At 37.4% G+C, this 22,777-nt stretch overlaps 1 protein-coding gene across 2 annotated transcripts in view; it reads left to right on the top strand.

Annotated features, from left to right (window-relative positions):
- The window catches only part of LOC114667685 (kelch-like protein 25), a 66,093-nt gene that overhangs the window by 11,704 nt on the left and 31,612 nt on the right, over positions 1-22,777 (top strand). Inside the window, exons 2-3 of one of the 2 annotated variants that reach the window (XM_028823079.2) lie at positions 6,763-6,884; positions 13,559-15,410. In XM_028823079.2, the coding sequence (XP_028678912.1) occupies positions 6,763-6,884; positions 13,559-15,372 (1,936 nt within the window). In that variant the 3' untranslated portion in view covers positions 15,373-15,410. The remainder of the gene's footprint in view (positions 1-6,762; positions 6,885-13,558; positions 15,411-22,777) is intronic. The other variant, XM_028823081.2, reaches the window with a different exon arrangement.

The raw sequence follows: 22,777 nt of genomic DNA, 5'->3' as shown, positions 1-22,777 counted from the left end.
CCCGTCATAAGTTATGTAGCACATTAAATGCTTTGTGTTAAGTGTTCCTGAGCCATGTTAATCGCTACGTGCTTCTTAAACTGACTTCCTCTTGCACTAAGAGGAGGCGCAGGCAGCACACAGAATACATTAATTTCATGATATTCCTGCTCCCTAAACATTTAGAATGCTAAGATAAATACTTGATATCATTTTCATGATGAAATGTATTAATCATGTGGGGGCACGGTGATGTTGAGGGTGCACTGCTGCGTTGCCGCAAGGTGGTCCCTGGTGTTTTCTGCCTTGAATTTCCATGTTTTTCTGGTGGATTTACTCAGCGTGCTTCAGTTTTTTTCAAAGTCATGTAGGATGTGGGGTTTTGTTATGCTATATTAACCCTGCTAGTGTATGTATTGCTTGTATTCACCCTGCGATGTGCTGGCGCCACGTTCAGGATTTGCTCCTGCCTCGCACACAATGCTTGCTTGGATAGGCGCAACCCTGAATGGATGGCATAATTAAACATGTATAATGAAGATTTTTTTAAAGTTCTGAACACTATGTGGTCTAAGTTTATAACTAGGTTTAATTTCACAAAGACGTTTATCGTGTGGTAATTGGTTATGTGGAGAAAGAAAAAGGAAAGATAGGAACTGTGGGTTTAGTACGTCAGACAGAGACAGCACGCATGCAATAAAGAAAGCCCCCTCAGAAGAACATCCATTGAATTCTCTGTTCGTGTCTCCGACCACCAGGGGCCTCATGCATAATGCCGTGCATAGAATTCGCACTATAACATGACGTAAGCACAAAAGCGGAAATGTACTTATGCACAAAAAAATCCAGATGCATAAATCTGTGCGTTCGCCAACTTCCACGTTCTTCCGCTACATAAATCCCGGTCAGCGTGGAAATTAACGCACGTGCACGCGCCTGCTGCCCCACACCAACTCCTCCCAGAATTACGCCTCTTTGAATATTCAAATCAATATAAATAGCCCTTAAGCTCAGTGTTCTGTGAAAAGGCAATGGCAAAAGTATGAGGAAAAATAGAAGAATTTCAGTGAATACCAAGTGGAGGCAAAGAAAAACTTACTATTTGTTGGTTTAAACAGTGGTATAAACAACAAAAGGAAGTTGATCGAGTGGCATAGCGTGTCAGAGAAAGTCGAAAGCTCAAGTTCACAAAGTCGCACAGTGCCCGAAATAAAAAAGAAGTTGTCACATATCAAAGTCGCAGTGAAAAGGCGAGTCGTAGCCCACCGTCTGAGTGTCATATGAAAGCTTATTAGGGTACAGAGAAAAAAAAAAGGGCACACAGTGTGAAAAAAGCACAAAATGTCAACTTTAATCTCGAAATTTCCACTTTAATCACATAGTTTATTTTGTCATTAAAGTAGAACATCATAAACTTCATCTTAAAATCGTTTAATTTACTAGTTTTTCAAATCCCATCGTAACTAAAGTAGCATGTTAAATGCTTTGTTTTGTATTTGATCTTCTATGTGCTGTATGTGTGTGAATCACTATGTGCTTCCGGGCTTTGTCTTCCTCTGACAGGACACAGAATCCATTACATTCGTAATATTACAGCTCTCTGAATAATTAAAATACTGAGAAGTATACATTATATCATTTTCATGTTGATAGGAGTTAAAGCATGTTATTAAACATGGGAACATGTTGGCGCAGTGATTGTTCATGTCTTACGCAAGATGCCTGCTGTGCCATGTGCGACCTTCGATGAAATGCTTTATTACAGAAGTACTGTCTTTTTCAAACGTACTAACCCCCAATTCCTGTCCTTACTTTTCTTCCACCAAATACTCAATCGCCACACAATCAGCTCTGTAATAGATGTTAAGCCACCTGTAAGCTTAGAACGCAGATTCGTCAAAACTTTTAAGGAACATTGAAATATATTCGTAATGTTTAATTATTCTATCCATGCAGCGCGAGGCAGGAACAAACTGTGAATGAAGCTCAAGCTTGCTAGCACTGTGGCACCGTGAAGTTAAAGTTTTATCTGTATAATATAATAAATACATTTTGCTGCATTTCATCTTAAAAATGATATCGTCATCATATGTAAATACGTGCTTTATAAAGTGGCTCAGTGTTTGCAATATTATAACTATCATAAGTACAATTACCTCACTGTAAACTTGCAAGTACAAACAGTTCTACAAGGAGCACTTGATGGACTTATTGAGTGCGTGTATAGTTCTTGGGATGAAACTGTTTGTGAACCATGAGGTCCGAATAGGAAAGGCTCTGAAGCGTTGGTTGGATGAGAGCAGTTCAAAAAGTGAATGGCTGAGGCAGCGTGTGCTGGATGCTGTATATTGATAATTCTCTTTCCGATCAGCTGCTGTACAGCTATGATTCATACTCGGATACACTGATATAAATACTACGAATGGTGCAGTGAGAGGAATATGGAAAAAGATGATCAAGCACTAAGATGCAGTGAGAGTCACAACGCTAAAGCAGCTATTGTATTTAGAATAGTTTGACCATTCTGTGGACCATTATATTGCTACAGGTTAATTACAATCAGATGCCTAAAACTAATAAACAATATGCGGTTATTTTCAGTGTATTTATAAAGCCGCGTCAGGGATGTGAATCTGAAAAAGAAAGGAAACCACACAGGAACAGTAGCACTGCTTTGACACTGGGTGCCGCCAGTCTGCAAAACCAAGCGCAGAACTTGCATACGACAAGGTATAAGCTACAGTGGAAATGTGCGTGGCTTTACGCCAAAGTTAGGTTTTATGCATCGCGATTTGAATGTGGAAACGTTCTTGTGCAACATTTCTGTGTGTACTCACCGTTTATACATGAAGCCCCAGATCACAAACCCAATATTTACACAATATTTAAGTTAAACCTGTGCGATACCCATTCATACATGCAGTTTTTTGGAGCCTCGTCACACCTGCCATAAAGTTCTCTACACTGAATGTACACCTGGGGACCTCTTACTGCGAGGGAGCAGCACTACCGTGCATGTTTAATACCTGCTTTAATGCATTTCATCATGAAAATTTATCTTAGCATTCTACATTTTCAGAGAGCAGGAATATCATGAAGTGAATGTATTCTGTGCGGCAATCGCTGCCTGCGCCTCCTCTTGGTGCAGAGGAAGTCAGTTTAAGAAGTGCGTAGCAATTAATAACAGGGTCGGATAAACACTTAACACAAAGCATTTAATGCGCTACATTAACTTATGACGGGGTTTGAGAAAATCTAGTAAATTAAACATTGATTTTAGGATGAAGTTTAGTTTACGACATTCTACTTTAATGACAAAATAAACTACGAGAATAAAGTGGAAATGTCGACTTTAATCTCGACATATAGTTTTTTTTTTTTCTTCACTGTGTCCATATTTTTTTTTGTTTTTTTTCGTCACCGTGGCCCTAATACGCTTCCGTTGGGCTATACCACAAATAGCATTATAAATGCAATCTGCAGTTTTATTATTTATGTACTGTATATAGCATAGCTTGAAGAAAGGTCCATATTAATGCAGTTTGCCTTAATGATGGTTCAGTTGGTAAAGATGTCATCACCAAGTTGCACTTGTTTTATTTTATTTTAATTTGGTGAATACAGTAATCCCTCCTCCATCGCGGGGGTTGCGTTCCAGAGCCACCCGCGAAATAAGAAAATCCGCGAAGTAGAAACCATATGTTTATATGGTTATTTTTATATTGTCATGCTTGGGTCACAGATTTGCGCAGAAACACAGGTGGTTGTAGAGAGACAGGAGCGTTATTCAAACACTGCAAACAAACATTTGTCTCTTTTTCAAAAGTTTAAACTGTGCTCCATGACAAGACAGAGATGACAGTTCTGTCTCACAATTAAAAGAATGCAAACATATCTCTTCAAAGGAGTGCGCGTCAGGAGCACTGAATGTCACAAAGTGAGAGAAAACCAAAGAAATCAATAGGGCTGTTTGGCTTTTAAGTATGCGAACCACCGCCGGTACAAAGCTGTTGAAGGCGGCAGCTCACACCCCCTCCGTCAGGAGCAGGGAGAGAGAGAGAGAGACAGAGGAAAACAAACAGTGAAAAATCAATACGTGCCCTTTGAGCTTTTAAGTATGCGAAGCACCGTGCAGCATGTCGCTTCAGGAAGCAGCTGCACACAGAAGGTAGCAACGTGAAGATAATCTTTCAGCATTTTTAGACGAGCGTCCGTAGCATCTAGGTGTGCGATCAGCCCCCCCTGCTCACTCCCCCTACGTCAGGATCAGAGAAAGTCAGCGCGAGAGAGAGAGAGAGAAACAAAAGTAAGTTGGGTAGCTTCTTAGCCATCTGCCAATAGCGTCCCTTGTATGAAATCAACTGGGCAAACCAACTGAGGAAGCATGTGCCAGAAATTAAAAGACCCATTGTCCGCAGAAATCCGCGAACCAGCAAAAAGCGATATAGCGAGGGATCACTGTACTGTGTAATGCCCCCGGGCTTTGAAGTCTTGGAAGTAATGGTATTATTATTGGAAGTTACAGTATTATTTATTGTATTGTTATTATTTATTAGTATAAATATTATGCAGTTTAATGATGGTAAAGTTGTTTAAAAAGTCACTTTAACATATCAGTGGACAAAGTGTAGTTGGTTTACAGAAAATATTTACTATTTTTTCCTTTTCTAAGACATGTTCAGTGCAATACAACTTTTGACAAGCACCTCTGGATATTTTACTAAGTCTAAATGCCTCTTTGGATGGTTGAAAATATGTTGTCAAAATTTTAGTTTAGGTTGTTTGCAAACTTTGTTCAATAAAAAGGCTTTATATTTTGACTGCATCCATCATGCAATGTGATTCCTTCTCTTCATTAGTGCCACCCCCTTGAAAACTATCACTTTGTGGGGCCATGCAAACCTGTATTGATACTTGTGTGCACATTAAAATGTTTGTTTGTACAATGTACTATTCTCATGACAGTGGAATAGGTTATTCTTAGCCAGTAATTGCAGTGGAAAATGTGGTTAACATCCACTCATGCATGGGGAAAAAAATACTGTCCAATACCGTTAAACCGGTATAATTTTGAAAAATACCGTGATATAGAATTTTGGTTATTCTGCCCAGCACTACATACAAGGCTAATATGGAATCGCTAGGGTACCAGATTAAAACCCCTCCAGACACAGGGAACGTGTGCAAACTCCACAACACAAACATAATGACTGATGAGATGACATAATGACAAGATGCAGGAACCTTAAGGCAGCAGTGCGATCTACTGTGCTGTCTAATTATGTAATATGTTTAAAGAAATTATGAATTTTTAGAATTTGGATAAAGATCAAATTATATGTTAGATGAAGTTAGTATAGATTAACAGACCTTCGCTTATTATTGTAAACCACTAATAACCTGTTTTGGGAATTCATTTTCACTTTACTTTGTCAGAAAGCTGGTTAACCTCATTACCACAGCATTAAACAATAATGTATAAATGTGAAAATCATGCTGCATTTTCACCTGTATTATATATATTTTACTTTTCAATCTTTTTTCATCTTTTCCCAGTTAAACACCTTTGTGTTACAGTATATAAGAAATTGTGGCAAACAGATCATCTGATGGGTAATGTTTCCGAACCTAAGGGTGGGAGCAAAAACATCATTTGTTTACCAGCATGCAGCAGTCCTAACCCCAGAACACAATTAAAAAATTATATAACATTACTAAACATAGCCTATTTATGTTTCTTCTGGACAGCTTATAAAGACTTAAAGCAAGGTGGAGTTTCAACAGGATGTTTGATAGCCTTTTGATTTCTCATTCATTTTATTTTGTCCTCATTCAAATGTGAAAACTTTATCTTTTTTTTACTGCTCTTTTTATGAAATATCATTTTAAGGTATCATTTTTATTAAACTCTTTAAAAATCTTTCTCTGGAACATAACTACAAAAATTAAGACACATATCAATAAGATATAAATAAACATAACTACTTATATAATACAGTATTCTCAGAACTCCTTAAATGTGTTCAGTATTACAGGAGTCAAAGAAGCATGAGAATGGGGCACCAATCTATTGTGGGCTAACTCGTGCAAAATACTTAAACAGGAATGTTTTTGGAATTGACAGTTAACCTAATATACATATGTTTTTGGAGTTGTAGGAGGGAAAATGGAGCACCTGATCAATATTTAAAAAAAAAAAATGTATGTTTGCTATAACGAAGGAAGGAAATGTTTCAACATAAAACAGGTTAATTTGATGTGAGCCATCCATCTTACAGTAGAGAACTGAGTTAGGCCCAAGCCACATAATCCCCTTACAACGCAGAACTGAGTTAGGCCTAGCCTCATGTTACCCTTTCAGTGCAAATAGCTGCTTTATTCATAATACAATACATTCGAACATAGTTTGAACTGCTAGTGTGAAAGGAATTTAACATAGCATATTAATAGTCCAGCTAATCTGCAGCAGCAGGAAGCTGCAATGCTAGATGACAGAAAATCACTTTTGAATTATTGTTTGCTCATAAGATGTTGCTAAGATAAATTGTATTGTGAAATGGTTGCAGTGGACTTGTAAGATAGTCACTGTCTAATTAAATGAGATAAAAATATGTTATATAGTCATAGTCATAACCTCTTAGCAAAGTAATGTCACGTAAAATATTGATACTCTTTATTTCCATTGTGCATAATGATGCAATACATCAGCTTTCACCACTATCACCAACAAAACACATTTCTTTCATCTTTTTTCTTTGTTTTAAATTTAATTGTGCATCATAGGACTCCTCAGATCTCACAGGTTATTGAAGGACCACTTGGACGGCTGTGGAAGAGGCAGATGCAGTCTCCCTCTCAACTCTTGACTGTCAGTAGATGCACATGGGTCAGCAATCTTTGCCGGCGTAAGTGATTTCCCAAATCCCAGTCCACCATTCTTTCCTTTAATTAACCCAGCAAAGTCTCCAGCAGAAACTCTCCTGGTTACCTGCATGATACATACATTTTTAGTGCTTGATTCAAACATTTTTTTTGTTGTTTACCATTGATCCTACATCACATTCAGCCTTTGTTTTTTGTATCCTGGTCCCTTCCTATCATTTTGCTTATGTGCTGTTAAAATTATTTTATTATCACATTTGCATTTTATGCTGTTACATTAATTTTGTTTAATTGCGTTCTGTAAGTTACACTTAATTATGTCATTTCTTTCCTTTATGCACTGAGTAACTTGCATCCAATTTCAGTTTCATGTTTCATCAGCTCTGGAGATACCTCATGTGCTTCTAGCAGGTGTTTACTTTTCGTTTTCCCATAAAGCTGAGCTGGCTGTTATAACTAAGGTGCTACTGGCACCTGTTTTCTGTTTTTCCCCACACTAAAGCCAAGCCGACTAGTCTGTCTGAGACTTAAGTACGAGGTATTTCCCTTACTTTGTCTGGCTGGCCTGGCCTGTGCTTAATTGGATGGCATGTTCTATCCTGCTCATTCTCAGTGAGCTCAGTAGTCTACCAGGGTCATGAATGGAATGCTTTTCCTTTCTTTCCAGTTAGCTAGTCTTGCAATTTTTAGTTAGGGATTTATTTTTAATTCAAATACATTTGGCCACACAATAATCACATTCTGTACTCTCAAAGTTGATTTTATTTTCATTGTCCACATTTGGTAAGTAAATGGCTTTTGCTTGGTGTACGGTGGAGGTAATTTCTTTTTCTGCTGTTTCAATGATCACTACATTCTAGTGAAAATAATTTTTACATTTTTTAAACTTCATTTGTTTTAATTAATTAGTAAATATAAAAATGTAATCCTGTTCAAGCAAATGCATGTCTAGAATATTAATTTATAAAAAATAAAAGACAATTTAATCAGTATACAGTATGGTAAGTGTTTTAGTATACTGTAGGTGCTCAGATAAAATGCAAAATATTGTGTTATCTAAAATTTACACTTAATAAATGCTACAGTCTGGTCAGCTAGTCTGTTCTGTGTTAATTCATATATATATATATATATATATATATATATATATATATATATATAAATTTAAAACGACTGTACAACGAAAACCATATCTTTTCTATTTGTTACCTGTGACATTTGAACTATATTATTATATATATACACATATATACAGACAGTATAGTATGTGTGTGTGTGTTTATGTGTGTGTGTGTGTATATATATATATATATATATATATATATATATATATATATATATATATATATATATATATAATATCTCATGAGATTAACAAAGGTATTAAGATGTCCTGTATCCTTACAAGTTCTTACATTTTTCCTACAGAAACCTCTTTTGGAACATTGACATTATAATTGAAGCAGACAACTCTGTGGTGCTCACTCTAAGTGGTCTATTTTTATTACTGAAATTATTCATTATCCACACATCAAATTTATAATAGCACAAAATTTAAACAAAGTAAAATGCACGAAAAAGCCCCTTGTGGGTCCTCAAGTCAGAGAGTACAGAAAAGAGATCAATTAATCTTGAGGCAAGGAAAAGATATCATATATATATATATATATATATATATATATATATATATATAGGGAAAGGGTACTAGGAGTATTAAACAAAATCCAGTTTTGGATGTCATTAATAATACTTTGTTAACCATTAATATTTGGAAGAGAAACTAAATTGATTTTCAACAAAGAGTGAAAATCAAGAAAAGTTTTTATAAAAAGATCATTTCCATTGAGTTAAGGGTAGAGGCAGGTTTTTTTTCCTCCACTGGGAGGCCAGGATTAATTTTGCTGCAATTATTGATAAAGAGAATACTCTCCACTGGAGGTAAGATGAAGAAAATGAATATAAAACTAATAAAAGAATGACATGAGAGAATAGTTGAATGTCAAAAGCAAAAAGGAGGCTATGGATGACCAGAAATGGGATACTAACAGACATATCCAGGGCATGTGAATAAAACTTCCTGAAAGATAAAGGAATATTTCATGTAGTTTAATCAGAATCACAGTAAGAGATTCCAGGGTAGCCATTTTTACAGACTTAGCCTACCTTTTCAATTTAAACAAAGCTTTTTTTTGTGCTTCAAAAACATGCTTTTTCAAGGCGTGTTAGAACTTCCTTGTTTATTAAAATATTTTTTAGTATAATCAGGCCTATGTACTATTGTGAAAGAGCAATAGTGTGTTTGTGTGTTTTCAGGCTTTGGTAGACTTTGACATTGTAGCAGAAATTAGAAATTGCTGAAGCAAAATGGCAAACTATTCAAGTTAAAGGCCGAAATTAATGCATTACCTACTAGTAAACACATTTCTGCTTTATTTAAAATTAAACTCACCTTGGAGTGAAAATGTCATGGTAACATTGTACTTGTTGTGTGTGCTCTCTTTGAGTCTGTGCACTTAGTTTATGATCTGTGTGCCAGCTTAAAAAGAATGTTGACTGTTGGCTGTTTTAGGTTTTATAAGTGAAAGGAAACCAAAAGAAGTGCAAAATGTGCTATAGTCTGATGTATGCACTGAAATGTTTGGTGATTTTTTTTTCCCCCAATGGCTAGTGGAAACCTGCCGCTGTTTAATTTAGTGATGGATGTGCTACCAATGCTATTACAGAGTGTACTGGCAAATCTATAACCACCCAGCCTCCAAACTCGAAAGATTGGCCAAGTTGCAGTTTTGTCTGATATCCATAAGCCACCAACTCAATTGGTATTAAAATTTCCAACTTTTGTTATAGCAGATAAGGTGTGCCACTTTGCTGCTCATTGATACAACAGATGGGCAGAATATAGAAATCTGCCATTTTTGTAATAATCTAGTTGAGGACAGATTGGTAATCAGACTGTTTTCTATTATATAATGCTATACTATATATTGGGTTAATCAGGTGTCAGTACCATAACGAAGTTCTACAAAAGCAGGTCAGGATCTCGACTGGCTTTCACAAATAGCCCCACTCCTAACCATCCAGCCCCCAACTATTAGCTGCACACTTAAGGCTATTCATGTGCCAAAATGTGGAAACTGGCTTTGTTAAGTTAAAATGCCTCAAATGTCCCAAAGTTTCTTTACATGCCTCTTAAATGAAATCATGAAAACCCTTAACTTGGTAAGACATATTGAAGCAAAGATTTTTTTAAAGTCAAATATTTATTGAAAAATTATTAAAAAAAAAAAAAAACAAAAATGCTCAAAAGAGTGAAAAAGATATCCCTTAAAGGCAATCTGCAGTTAAAACATCATATAAAGCTCAAGCTGTAAGCAGAATCCAGAAACAGAGCAGAAATATTCAGAAAATGCATTAAATTCAAATGAAAAGCAATACTCGTATGAGAAACCTCTAAAACATTCAGTGTACCACTACCTAAGATGCTCTTCTCTCAGTCTTAAATGGCCAGAGGGAGGTTTCAGCTGTGTTTTTTAGAGTGACCACTCACAGATCATAAGGGGCATAAAATACATTTCAGTAGACACTCACTAAAACATAAACGTAACAGTTACGTTAATTATTAACATACATTAGCATATAATTTTAAAAAGTAATATATAAAAAATAATATAAATGCATGACAGATTCTTTAAAATAAAGTTCACAAAAAGTCTTGCTGCAAACTGCCTTATTTAAACTTCAGACATTTAGTTTGGTTTGCTGTTTTGTTGTTGAAGTGTGTGTTTATTTGTCCAGAAAATCATCTACAACTGAAGAAGATTTCAAACAACTGCCAGCTTGTCCAAGCCAGGCCACCCCAGTAAGGTCAACCCAATAGAGAAGAACACAGGGTGCTGAAAAAAGTCTCTAGAAACCCGAGAATTTCACCACAGGACTTGCAGGCAGTTCTTGTCACTGTTGATATCAAAGTTCACAAAAGACCCCCCTCAAACATTGCACAGCTGAAAAATGTGGAATGGAAAAGTGTAAGAGCTTTCACCTAGTCTGTGTCAGAGAATGATAGGCAGTTATAGGTAATGTCTTCTTGAGGTTTTCTTCAATTACATCATCTTTGTCTAAAGATATTGTTTAAATGAAGATCAAATTTTAATATGTCCACATGTTAAAAAAGAAAAAAACATTTCATGGGGTGTACTTGGCTTTTCACATGACTATGTATGAAATTGAATAATAGAGAAAAAGTTTTAAAAGTAAACAAATTATTTAGTTTCCAATGCAAGATGTATTGCATTCTGTTTCAGTCACCCGGCTACTAAAGGGTTACTTACTAATACACCATCAGCACAAAGAACAGATGTTATCAGTTTATATTTTACCAGAGAGAAGAAACATTAGATAAAACTGTACTTAGTAGTATTTAATAAAAAGTTTCAGTTTATGGAGAAAAATGCTGTACAGGAAGTTCACCAGTTAACCTTATTTAAGCGTTCAGTCTAAAATTGACCAGACTGAAATGCTAGATAGAGCCATATGTGAGCAGGGCTAGTCTGAATCATTTATATGGTAAATAAAATACTGTTATTCTCCACCCAATTAAACACTGGGTACACAGATGTTTTGAAGAGGTTTCAGAAGTTGTTTGTGTATCTTAAGGAATCCAGCATGTGCTGCTAAAACAACCACAAAACTGTTAAAAAGCATTGTTGATAACCAGGCAAATTGATCCGTGGACTCAAGAGATTTTGTCTATATACTGGTCCTCCCAAAGCAAGAATTAAAACATGCACCAGGCAGTACATTTCCAGTCCTCTAGTGTTTGTATTTTGAAGCCCATTTCTTCTTTTTTGCACTAATATGAGTAAAACGTCATTTTGGTGAATCGGCCTTTATTAGCCTATTTTAATCAAAAGTCCGTTTCCTGTCTCATATCTGATTTTGGCTGGTGGTCCAATGTCAATGCATCTGTGACATTGTCAGTGTGAGATCTCATTCTGTGTTTCTGTTAATGATATACTTGTGGCAATGTGTCTGGGGCTCATTACCATGCCATTGTCAAAGCCTCTTTAGTTTTGCCCATCCTCTAAGTTATACATACTGTACGTTGAACTGTATGATACTTTCCTATCTGTTTTACATACCTTTTATCTTCATGCATAAGCAGTTACTCATTGAGATTTCCAAAAGAACAAATATACCTAATGAACATGATAAATTTAGTTTATGTGGCTGTAGAGGCAATTTTTGCCTTAAATTATAGTCTGAAATTACACCAACATGCCTAATTTGCTCAATTACCTTCTTATAGTGCTAAATATGATTTAAATGCAAGACAAATACCAGGAATTCTAGAACAGCACTGTGAGAATAGTTTATCAGATTCATGAAAAATGACCTTTTTTAGAACATAATTAGTATTGAAAATTTATTTAAATTTAATTTTGGTAATCTCATCTTGTTACTAGTGTCAGTGAAGAGCTACTATCTACATGTCCCAACATAATGATTTTCCCTTTTAAAATACATTGTCAAAAGATTCAACCACACTGTTTTTAGCATACTAAGCGTAGCTGCTTTATTTTAATTCTTAACCTGAACTGCATAGTGTCTACAGGAAAGAAGCTGCAAAAACAGAAACTCATGCCAACTGAATGTGAAGTATTTAGGTTTAAAAGCTTTAAGTAGTTATCAGTTATTTATAGAAAATTTGCCGCTTGTAGACTTGAATGAGATACATTTTCTAGAAAAAGACAAAACACCATGGGTGGCCTTGTATTATTTTTATTTTATTATTCACATTCAGTTAAGTCTAATAAAAAATTGAAACACCCTACATACACATACAAAACTCTTCTAATTATGGATGTTCATAGCGCTTTTGCCATCCTAGCAGTTCTCCCCAAGACCTGCCTGTGTTTTGTTTACCCTTGTGGTTTCTGCTCATGTTGTCAGACATTACGTGGCCTGGTGACTCATTATTTAACAGCACTAAATTAATCATTTCTTTTGGGCACCATGCCTGACGGAGAACTGGCTGCTGCACACCATATCTAAAGTAGGTTATATTTCATACACTGCTTTTATACCTTGTGACTTGTATTTCATTATTGAAAAAGCAAAATTTACATTTATATTTAAATTTTCTAGAGATATTTGCGGAGTTTTATTCATTATTTTAATGCGACATTTTGCTTCTGAATGCTTTTTGTATATGTATAAGGAAAAGTAAATAGAGGAGAAGCAAACATCACTGCTAATACAAATAAAACTTTGCAGATGCTTCCTAATACAGTCTCATGATTCTTCGACTCTGGTTACATTTTTTTGTAGTTAAAATTGCTGAACTCCAAACTTGACTATTGCAGTCCTTCTGTAGATGCTTGGCTTATAACGAAGTATTGTTTCCTTGCAAACGGTGGTACACAGAACATTGTGTTTTAATTAAGTCAACATAGTTTTTGCTGAATCTCATTGGACGCCCTTTCATTAAAATAAACAGCCACTGGAAGATTATATTTCAGCAACACAAAAAATTTAACCCTATTTTAAAAAAATAAAGTCTAAGTCAACTATTGCTGTTGCACTTCGTGTACAGCAAATTATAGATGAGATGTTGCCATACAAGGCGAGAGCTTTATTGTTTTTCAATGTGTATGAGATTATTTCACTGACTTTTTTTTTGTCTTATTTCCCTTCCCAGTTAGACAGCTAAGGGACGGAGAATCCCTTGAAGATCCAGTTGCCATGTCAGTCACCGTGCACGAGAATAGAAAATCTCGTACCAGTACGGGCTCCATGAACATTTCGTTGTTCCACAAGCCCTCTCATCCAGACAGCGTGCTTACTCACCTCAATACCTTGAGAAAGCAGCGTATGTTTACTGATGTGACTCTTTGGGCTGGAGATCGTTCCTTTCCTTGTCATCGGGCTGTTTTAGCTGCCTGTAGTCGCTACTTTGAAGCAATGTTCAGTGGTGGATTGCGTGAGAGTCTGGACAGTGATGTAAATTTCCATGATAGTATACACCCTGAAGTACTTGAGCTGCTGCTTGACTTTGCTTATTCATCCCGTGTTGTGATCAATGAGGAGAATGCAGAATCCTTACTTGAGGCGGGAGACATGCTTCAGTTTCATGATATCCGAGATGCAGCTGCAGAATTTCTTGAGAAAAACTTGCATTCCTCCAACTGCCTGGGCATGATGCTACTTTCGGATGCTCACCAGTGTAAACGCCTGTACGAACTATCCTGGAGAATGTGTTTAGTGCACTTTGAAGCAGTAATGGACACTGAGGATTTTTGTGGCCTATCAAAGGAAAAACTTCTTGATCTGATCCTTAGTGATGAATTAGAAATTGAAGATGAGCGGATAGTTTACAATGCTGTCATTCGCTGGGTTCATCATGATCTGGATAACAGAAAAGAGTATCTTCCTGAACTTTTGAGGGGCATCCGTCTTGCTCTTTTACCTTCAGAATGCCTGATTGATGCTGTTGCATGTGAGGAGCTGGTTGTTTCTGATAAAAGGAGCAGACAGATTGTGGAAGAGGCCATCCAATCTAAGAAAAAGATCTTACAAAACGATGGTGTAGTTACCAGTCCTTGTGCCCGCCCACGCAAGGCTGGACATACACTTCTTATCTTGGGTGGACAGACCTTCATGTGTGACAAAATTTACCAAGTAGACCACAAGGCTAAGGAAATTATTCCCAGATCGGACCTACCTAGCCCAAGAAAGGAATTCAGTGCCTGCGCTATTGGTTGCAAGGTATATGTGACAGGTGGTCGTGGGTCTGAGAATGGAGTTTCAAAAGATGTGTGGGTTTATGACACAGTTCATGAAGAATGGTCTAAGGGTGCACCAATGTTAATTGCACGTTTTGGCCACGGATCCGCAGAATTAGAAAATTGTTTATATGTGGTTGGAGGGCACACTGCCATAGCAGGTGTCTTCCCAGCATCTCCTTCTGTGTCCCTGAAGCAGGTTGAGAGATATAACCCGCTTACTAACAAATGGAGTATGATGGCTCCACTTAGAGATGGAGTGAGCAATGCAGCTGTTGTCAGTGCCAAGCTAAAACTTTTTGTCTTTGGGGGTACTACCATTCACCGGGACAAAGCGTCTAAGGTTCAGTGCTATGATCCAGTGGAAAATCGATGGACTATTGCTGCAGAGTGCCCACAGCCTTGGCGTTATACTGCTGCCGCTGTGTTGGGCAGTCAGATCTTTATAATGGGTGGTGACACGGAATTTACCGCAGCCTCTGCTTACCGCTTCGACTGTGAAACCAACCAATGGACACGAGTTGGAGATATGACCTCTAAACGCATGAGCTGCCATGCTGTGGCTTCAGGAAATAAGCTGTATGTAGTTGGGGGCTACTTTGGCACCCAGCGATGTAAGACTTTGGACTGCTATGATCCCACATCTGATAGCTGGAATAGTATAACAACAGTGCCTTACTCACTTATTCCAACTGCTTTTGTCAGCACATGGAAACACCTGCCTGCTTGACACCAAAGGTTACGTGAACATGGTAGAAAGCAGATTAAGTAAGTATTTTTTTTCTTTTTCATTTTTATTTAGAACACTAGGGATGCTCCGATCATGTTTTTTTAAGCCCAATATCGATCACAGATTTCATGTTACTTGATTGGCCGATTCCGATATTTATTTTTTTTCTCTTCCTTATCTCTTTCAAAAAACTTTTTACATTAAGCTCCTGCATAACCGGATGCATAGAAGCCTTATGTCCTATATAAGAGTGAATTTTTATAATTAAACTATAGACCACAGGTGTTAACTGTTCATTATTTACTAACAAAATGAAATTCTGCAGACTTATTATTCAGTGACCATAAAAATACTAAAATAAACTTTCCTTAAAACACATAGTAATAAAATATTTACAAAAATAGGTATCCATAATGCATGTGGCATAAAAGAAAATAAAATGGTTCTCATTAACTACAAGCTGTCATATTGTTTAATTTTCTTCTGTAATGTACCGTATTTAGAAGACAAGTTTAGAGACACAATATTACGGCTATATAGTTTTGGTATTGCCACATAAGTAGTAAGAGTAGCTTTTTATTGTCATTTCAACCATATACAGTTAGTACAGTACACAGTGAAATGAAACAACATTCCTCCGGGACCAAGGTGCTACATAGAACACAGGACTACAGAAAACTACACAATTTTAACATAAAGTGCATATGTGCAAGCATGTCCAAACATTGCAGGACAGTGTAAAGACAGACAGCAGTTCAAATGAAGACAGTACAGCGTCGACCAGTACACATTTATATGTACAGGTACAAAATATTAGCAGGTTGTGCCAAAATGTGACAATATCTTAATAGAAGGAACAGATGTAAACATGACACTAGAAGTAGGAAGAAAGTAACCGTATGATAATAAATACAGTATAATAATAAATATAAAAACATGATGTAGTTGAGTGGAATGTGTGTATGTGTTATCAGTCTAGTCCATGAGTGTTTAGGGGTCTTATACTTGAGGAGAGAAACTATTACACATTTTGGTAATGAAGGCCTGAATGCTTCAGCACCTTTTTCCTGCCTTCAGGAGAAAGAATAGTTTATGTGATGGGTACATCAGTTCCTCTGCAATGCTGGTGGCTTTGCTGATGCTGCGTGTAGTGTGCATGTCCATGATGGAGGGAAGACAGATTCCGATGATCTTCTCAGCTGTCTTCACTTACCCCTGCAAAGTCTTGTGATCCATAACAGTGTAATTCCCAAACCAGACTGTGATGCAGTTGCACAGGATGCCCTCAGTAGTCTCTCTGTAGAAGGTAGTGAGCATGGGTTATGGGATATGGGCATTCCTCAGCCTTTGCAGGAAGTAAAGACACTGCTGAGCTTTTTTGGCCATGGAGCTGGTGTTGGGGGACCAGGTGAGGTTCTCTGCCAGGTGACCACCAAGGAATTTGATGCTGTTGAGATTGTCCATGTTTGAGTTGTCAGTGTACAGCAGAGACTTGTTGGTTCTAGTATTTCTGAAGTCAACATCCATCTCCTTTGTTTTGTCTACATTTAGAGACAGGTTTTTGGCTTTGCACCAGTCTGTTAACCTCTGCACCTCTTCTCAGTATGCTGACTCATCATTATTGCTAATGAGGCCCACCACAGTCGTGTCGTCAGCAGACTTGATGATGTGGATTGAACTGTTCATTGCTGCATAGTCGTGAGTCAGTAAAGTGAACAGCAGTGGACTAAACACAAACCCTGTGGGGCCCCAATGATCACTGTGGTGGTGCTGGAGATGCTGTTTCCAGTCCTGACTGACAGAGGTCTCTCACTCCGGATGTCTAGGATCCAATTACAGAGTGAGCTGTTCAGGCCCAGCAGGCTTAGCTTTCCAGACAGGTGCTGAGGAATGAGTTGTTTTGAACGCTGAACTGAAGTCTATGAACAACATTCACATGTATGTGTCCTTCTTGTCCAGGTGACAGAGAGCCAAATGGTGGGTGGTGGCTATGGCATCATCCGTTGAATGTTTTTGGTGGTATGTGAACTGCAGGGGGGGATGTAAGAGGGGTAGCAGGATCTTGATGTGCCTCATGACGAGATTCTTGAAACACTTCATAATTATGTGTGTGAGTGCAACAGGATGATAGTTGTTGAGGCAGTACACTGAGAACTTCTTCGGCACAGGAACGATGGTAGCAGTCTTGAAGCATGTTGGAACAGTGGTATTGCTCAGGGAAATATTGAAGATGTCAGTGAGAACATCCGTCAACTGGTCTGCACATTCTCTGAGCACCCTGCCAGTGATATTGTCTGGTCCAGCAGCCTTCCGTGGGTTGACTCTGTGTAGAGTTTTTCTCACATCAGCCATGGTCAGATGCAGTACCTGATCATTGGGAGGAGAGGTAGTCTTCCTCGCCACCACATTGTACTGAACCTCAGACCGTGCAAAGAAGTTGCTTGGCGCATTCTGTAGTTAGCGATAGCCTAGATGCCCTGCCAAATGTGCTGTGTGTCACCACTGACTTGGAAGTGGCTGTGAATTCTCTGGACATGGGCACACTTTGCTATTGTGATGGCCTGGGATAATTTGGCCCATGCTCTTTGCAGGGCCGCCTTATCACCTGCTCTAAAAGTGAACCTCTTTAGTAATCCACAGTTTCTGATTGGGGTGTGTGGTGGTGAACTTGGGAGACAGTATCATCGTCAATGTACTCACTGATGTAGCTGGTCACTGATGCCGTGTACTCCTCCAGGTTAGTGCAGTCACTGTTGGTTGCAGTCTCCCTTAACATGTCCCAGTCAGTGTGCTCAAAACAGTCGTGAAGACCTGAGATTGCTTCTGCTGGCCAGGTTTTCACCTGCCTCAGAACCGGTTTCAGTCGCTTAACAAGTGGTCTGTATGCTGGAATTAGCATAACAGAGAGGTGGTCTGAATGGCCTAGGTGGGGGCGGGGCTCTGCCTGATACTTGTCAGGAATGTTTTTGTAAACATGATCCAGCACATTCGTCCCTCTCATTGCAAAGTCCACGTACTGATGAAATTTAGGGAGCACTGACTTGAGATTTGCATGGTTGAAATCTCCAATGACGATAAACAGTCAATGGTGAGCATCTTGCGATTCACTGATAGCACCGTATAGCTCACAGAGCACTTCCTTGGTGTTCGCGCTGGGAGGAATGTAAACTCCCAACTACAAACACAGTAGTAAATACTCATGGTAAATAAAAAGTTCTGCATATAACAGTCACAAACTCCACCAGCGGTGAGCAGAAAGCTAGACACTAACAGAGTTCTTGCTCCATTCCGTATTGATGTAAACACACAAGCCTCTGCCATGAGCCTTACTGTACTGAGCAGCATTTTTGTCGGCACGAAAAACGGTTTGTCTGTCCAGCTGAACTGCGGCATCCAGAATGCTGTCGACAAGCCAGGTCTCAGTGAAAACAAAGATGCAACAGTCTGTAAACTCACGCTGGGTACTCTGCCGAAACTTGGATGTAATCCAGTTTATTGCCCAGGGAGCAAACATTTGAGAGTAGAATGGATAGGAGAGCCGGCCAGCTAGGCTTGCTATTAGCCTTGCATGGACTCTCGCCCACTTTCCGCACTTCCGCATCTTCGCACACCTCTTTTATGTTCCTTCTGTGGCCATCAGTATCGGGCAACACCGAAGACTGAAGGCCTGGTCCTCGCAGCAGCCCAAGGTTACGTAGCTTCTCCAACAGATCGTCCTTTGGGCAGAATTTTTAACAATTTCTGTACAGCAAAAGTGTCTGCCGATGACAGATATGATCACCAGTTGTTCTGATGTCCATTTACTGCAGAAGGTTGAGCTGAGAGACAAAATGGTACAAAATAGAGCCATTTCTGGTCCGGAGGGGCCGCTGCGAGCTATACATCATGTCTGTGAAGTGTACACATTCATGCACATGCAGAGAATGTATTTGCGTGTCTGATCAACATACAACATGTTGATGTTAATCTCAAATACCTTTTTCCTAACCCTCTTTTAATAAAGAATTCTTGCATGCTATCATAATTTTTTTTAAAAGAGAATAATAATAATTTGATTTGCTGAAAATGAGCAAAATGATGTGTCACCACAAGATCTGGGTCTAAGCATATTTTTTTAAATGATGTTTTTTTTAACACCAGGCAAAAAACTATTCAAGACAGTGACACACTACTCTGCCTGTGCTTTATCCATACTCGATTGCAGTATCATGATTAGTACATGCCTACTTAATGGATAGCCACCCAGCAGAAGAAAACCTGTGTTTATCTAAGAATTCAAGGACAGGTGAAGTGGTCTTGTGCTTTCTGTTCACATTGCTAAATTAAAGTAAAATCCTGAGGTGTTAGCAACCACTTTTAGTGCCCATTCTTTTGGATGGTCTGCCATCTGAACTTATATCCACAAGTAATGTGAAGTTCCCTGGAAAAATTAGATTACTGCGATATCCAAACTGATTCTGATCCAGGCTGAGACAGCAAATTTGTCTACAACGTAGCAAATGCCAAGTGGATGTTGAGGAATTACAAGTACGCCTTTTGTGTCGGACCTAATTAATAAAACAGTTATAATGTGAAAAAATCAAACATCCTTCTGTATCCTTTGTGTGTCCTGTCCAGAGCTGGTTCCTGCCTTTGGCCTGATGTTGCATAAATTGACACAAAGTAACATCAGACAATATCCAGCCAGAGTCTGAAACAAATATTACAAATGGGATGAACTGGTACTAAATTTCTTTCTGGTGTCACAAGCTCATACTAACCTTAAAACATTCAAAGTGTTGTATGGATAGAAAACATAAGATATCCTGAATCTTGCTGGGTAGCCAAATTATACTACTGAAACTAATATAATTGAGTACATTTCTGACTTAATACAGGTCTCAGAAAATATACCCTTTATAAATGAGCATTAGGAAGCAGTCCCATTCAAAGTTCCTGTCATGCTAGCAATTGATTTGACACAAAGGAGACAAAATTCTTGGTAGACTATGTTGTCTTTCAGACTAATGAAATGATAATAAACATCCCAGCTAAAATGCACTCTGCTGTGCGTATAATGTAACGCTTAAACACAGAACACACTATATGGCTCAAAGTTTGTGGATATCTGACCATCCCGCATCTATCTATCTATCTATCTATCTATCTATCTATCTATCTATCTATCTATCTATCTATCTATCTATCTATCTATCTATCTATCTATCTATCTATCTATCTATCTATCTATCTATCTATCTATCTATCTATCTATCTATCTATCTATCTATCTATCTATCTATCTATCTATCTATCTATCTATCTATCTATCTATCTATCTATCTATCTATCTATCTATCTATCTATCTATCTATCTATCTATCTATCTGATCTCTTTGAACATCCCTTTGAACAAACCATGGGGATTAATATGCAGGTGCCCCCGAAATACCCCCTCCACCAAGCCTTTGCAGCATTAACAGCCTCCATTCTTTTGGGAAATCTTTCCGCAAGATTTCAAAGTGTGTCTGGAAATTTGTGCCCATTCAGTAAAGAATAGTATTTGTGAGGTCATGGAACTGATTTTGGATGAGAAGACTTGGCTCACGATGGTGTTCCAATTAATTCCAAAGGTATTCAACATGGTAGAGGTCAGAACTCTGGGCAGGATGCTCATGATCCTCTACACTAGATGCGTCAAACCATGTCTATGGCTGCATCACGAGAAACCAGCAGTTTAGCTGAATTGCAGGAAATCACACGTTACTTTGGAGATTACACTGTTAATGAGAGGCCTCCACTAAAGTGGTAATTGAACAAGATGAATTCTCTGTCCAACATGTATTATTTTAATTAGGTGGGAGCTTACTGAACTATAAGAATTTCCTCTTGACACAAAGATAATACTGTTTGCTTGGGATAGTTTCTGGCTGAGATACTGCGAGGTTTCATAGCAGGGAGCATTTGCCGGATGGCTAATTTATTTGGTTCATTGTGTTACGCAGAGTACATTACTGGTGCATTTCACTGCCATTACCATTTCTTTAATTATTATTATTATTTTATTATTATTATTACCACTCTTATTTTAACTTCACCTGTTTGTTGTCTGGTACAAATCTTGTAATCGATATTTAACCCACTTCCTATTGTCCAAATGACTTGAAATTTTGCACACTTACTCACTTCCGATGACAATACATGAATCAATAATCAGTTTCACTAATTGATCAATTAATCCATGTTAATTAAGAAGTGAAATTTTCATATAAAGAATAGTTCAAGATTTCACCAATAGGTGGCACTAGTAACGGATAGAAAGAAATATTAAAGGAAGTGTTAAAATATTGATTACAAAATTATACTAAAACAAACCCTAAAGACTAAAAATTGAAAAAAAAAAATATATATAAAAAATACTTTTTAAAAACCACGCTTATATTAAGTTAAAAAGTGTACTAAAAAGTAAAACATAAGTCTCTCATACATCACTCATAAAATAAAAGCGTGGGCACTTTTCATCAATCAACATTCAAAAAACACTTCTTAAAATCTTACCTAAAGTGCCCATGTTTTATTTTATTTTTTTTTGTATTTAGGCTTCGAATTTTATATGTATGTATGTATGTATGTATGTATGTATGTATGTATGTATGTATGTATGAGTAGATATGGCATACAGTATTTAACAATAATTTGCACCTGATTAGGTGCCATCTCATGCACTAATGTTAATTTGATTATAAATAGACTGGCTACAAGTTGCCATTGCAGTTAATGTGCTGTATATTCAGTATGTTCTTGTTTAGTTTTATTTAATTAAATTCATCAACATGTTCCTAGTTTTTTTTTGGTTTTTTTTAACAGATTTATTACATCTTCACTCTAAAAATGATCTTGAAGTATTAAGTCATTAGAGAGTGTTTTTGGATACAGAGCTCTGTTTCTATTAACATTCTTTTTCCTTATCACCTTGAAAATCTGTTCTCTTAGGATGTTATATTGTTTTTGCTTTTAACTGTCAGTGGTGTTTTCATACTAGGATATTACATCATGCTCTGATAAAAATTATTATTGACTCTCTGGAAGGCAACAGATGAGATAGTTAGTAAAATATTGATTAGCAATCTTCTTTACAAAGGCAGCGGATTGATTAGATATTATCTGGAGACTAAAGAACCTCTTGGTGATTGTGTTCCTGGGCACAATCTGTTTAAATACATTTTAGATTGTTTGCAGGGAAGTTTACAGAAATGGAAGTTTTGCATTTGGCTGCATGACAAAACAGACTTTTTTATTCCTAAGCTTTTTAAAGTATTAAGTTACAAATTGTCAGACCTTTAAAAAAGACGTAATGTCCTTGCAGTATGCTGTATTTGTTTGTTCTGTGCAGCACGCTGTCCTACCTAATTAACACCAGATCCAG

The sequence above is a fragment of the Erpetoichthys calabaricus genome, chromosome 17 (assembly GCF_900747795.2).
Source record: "Erpetoichthys calabaricus chromosome 17, fErpCal1.3, whole genome shotgun sequence".
Taxonomy (NCBI): Eukaryota; Metazoa; Chordata; class Cladistia; order Polypteriformes; family Polypteridae; genus Erpetoichthys; species Erpetoichthys calabaricus.
The sequence above is the reverse complement of the archived record's forward strand: the minus strand, read 5'-3'. Positions and strand labels throughout refer to the sequence as shown.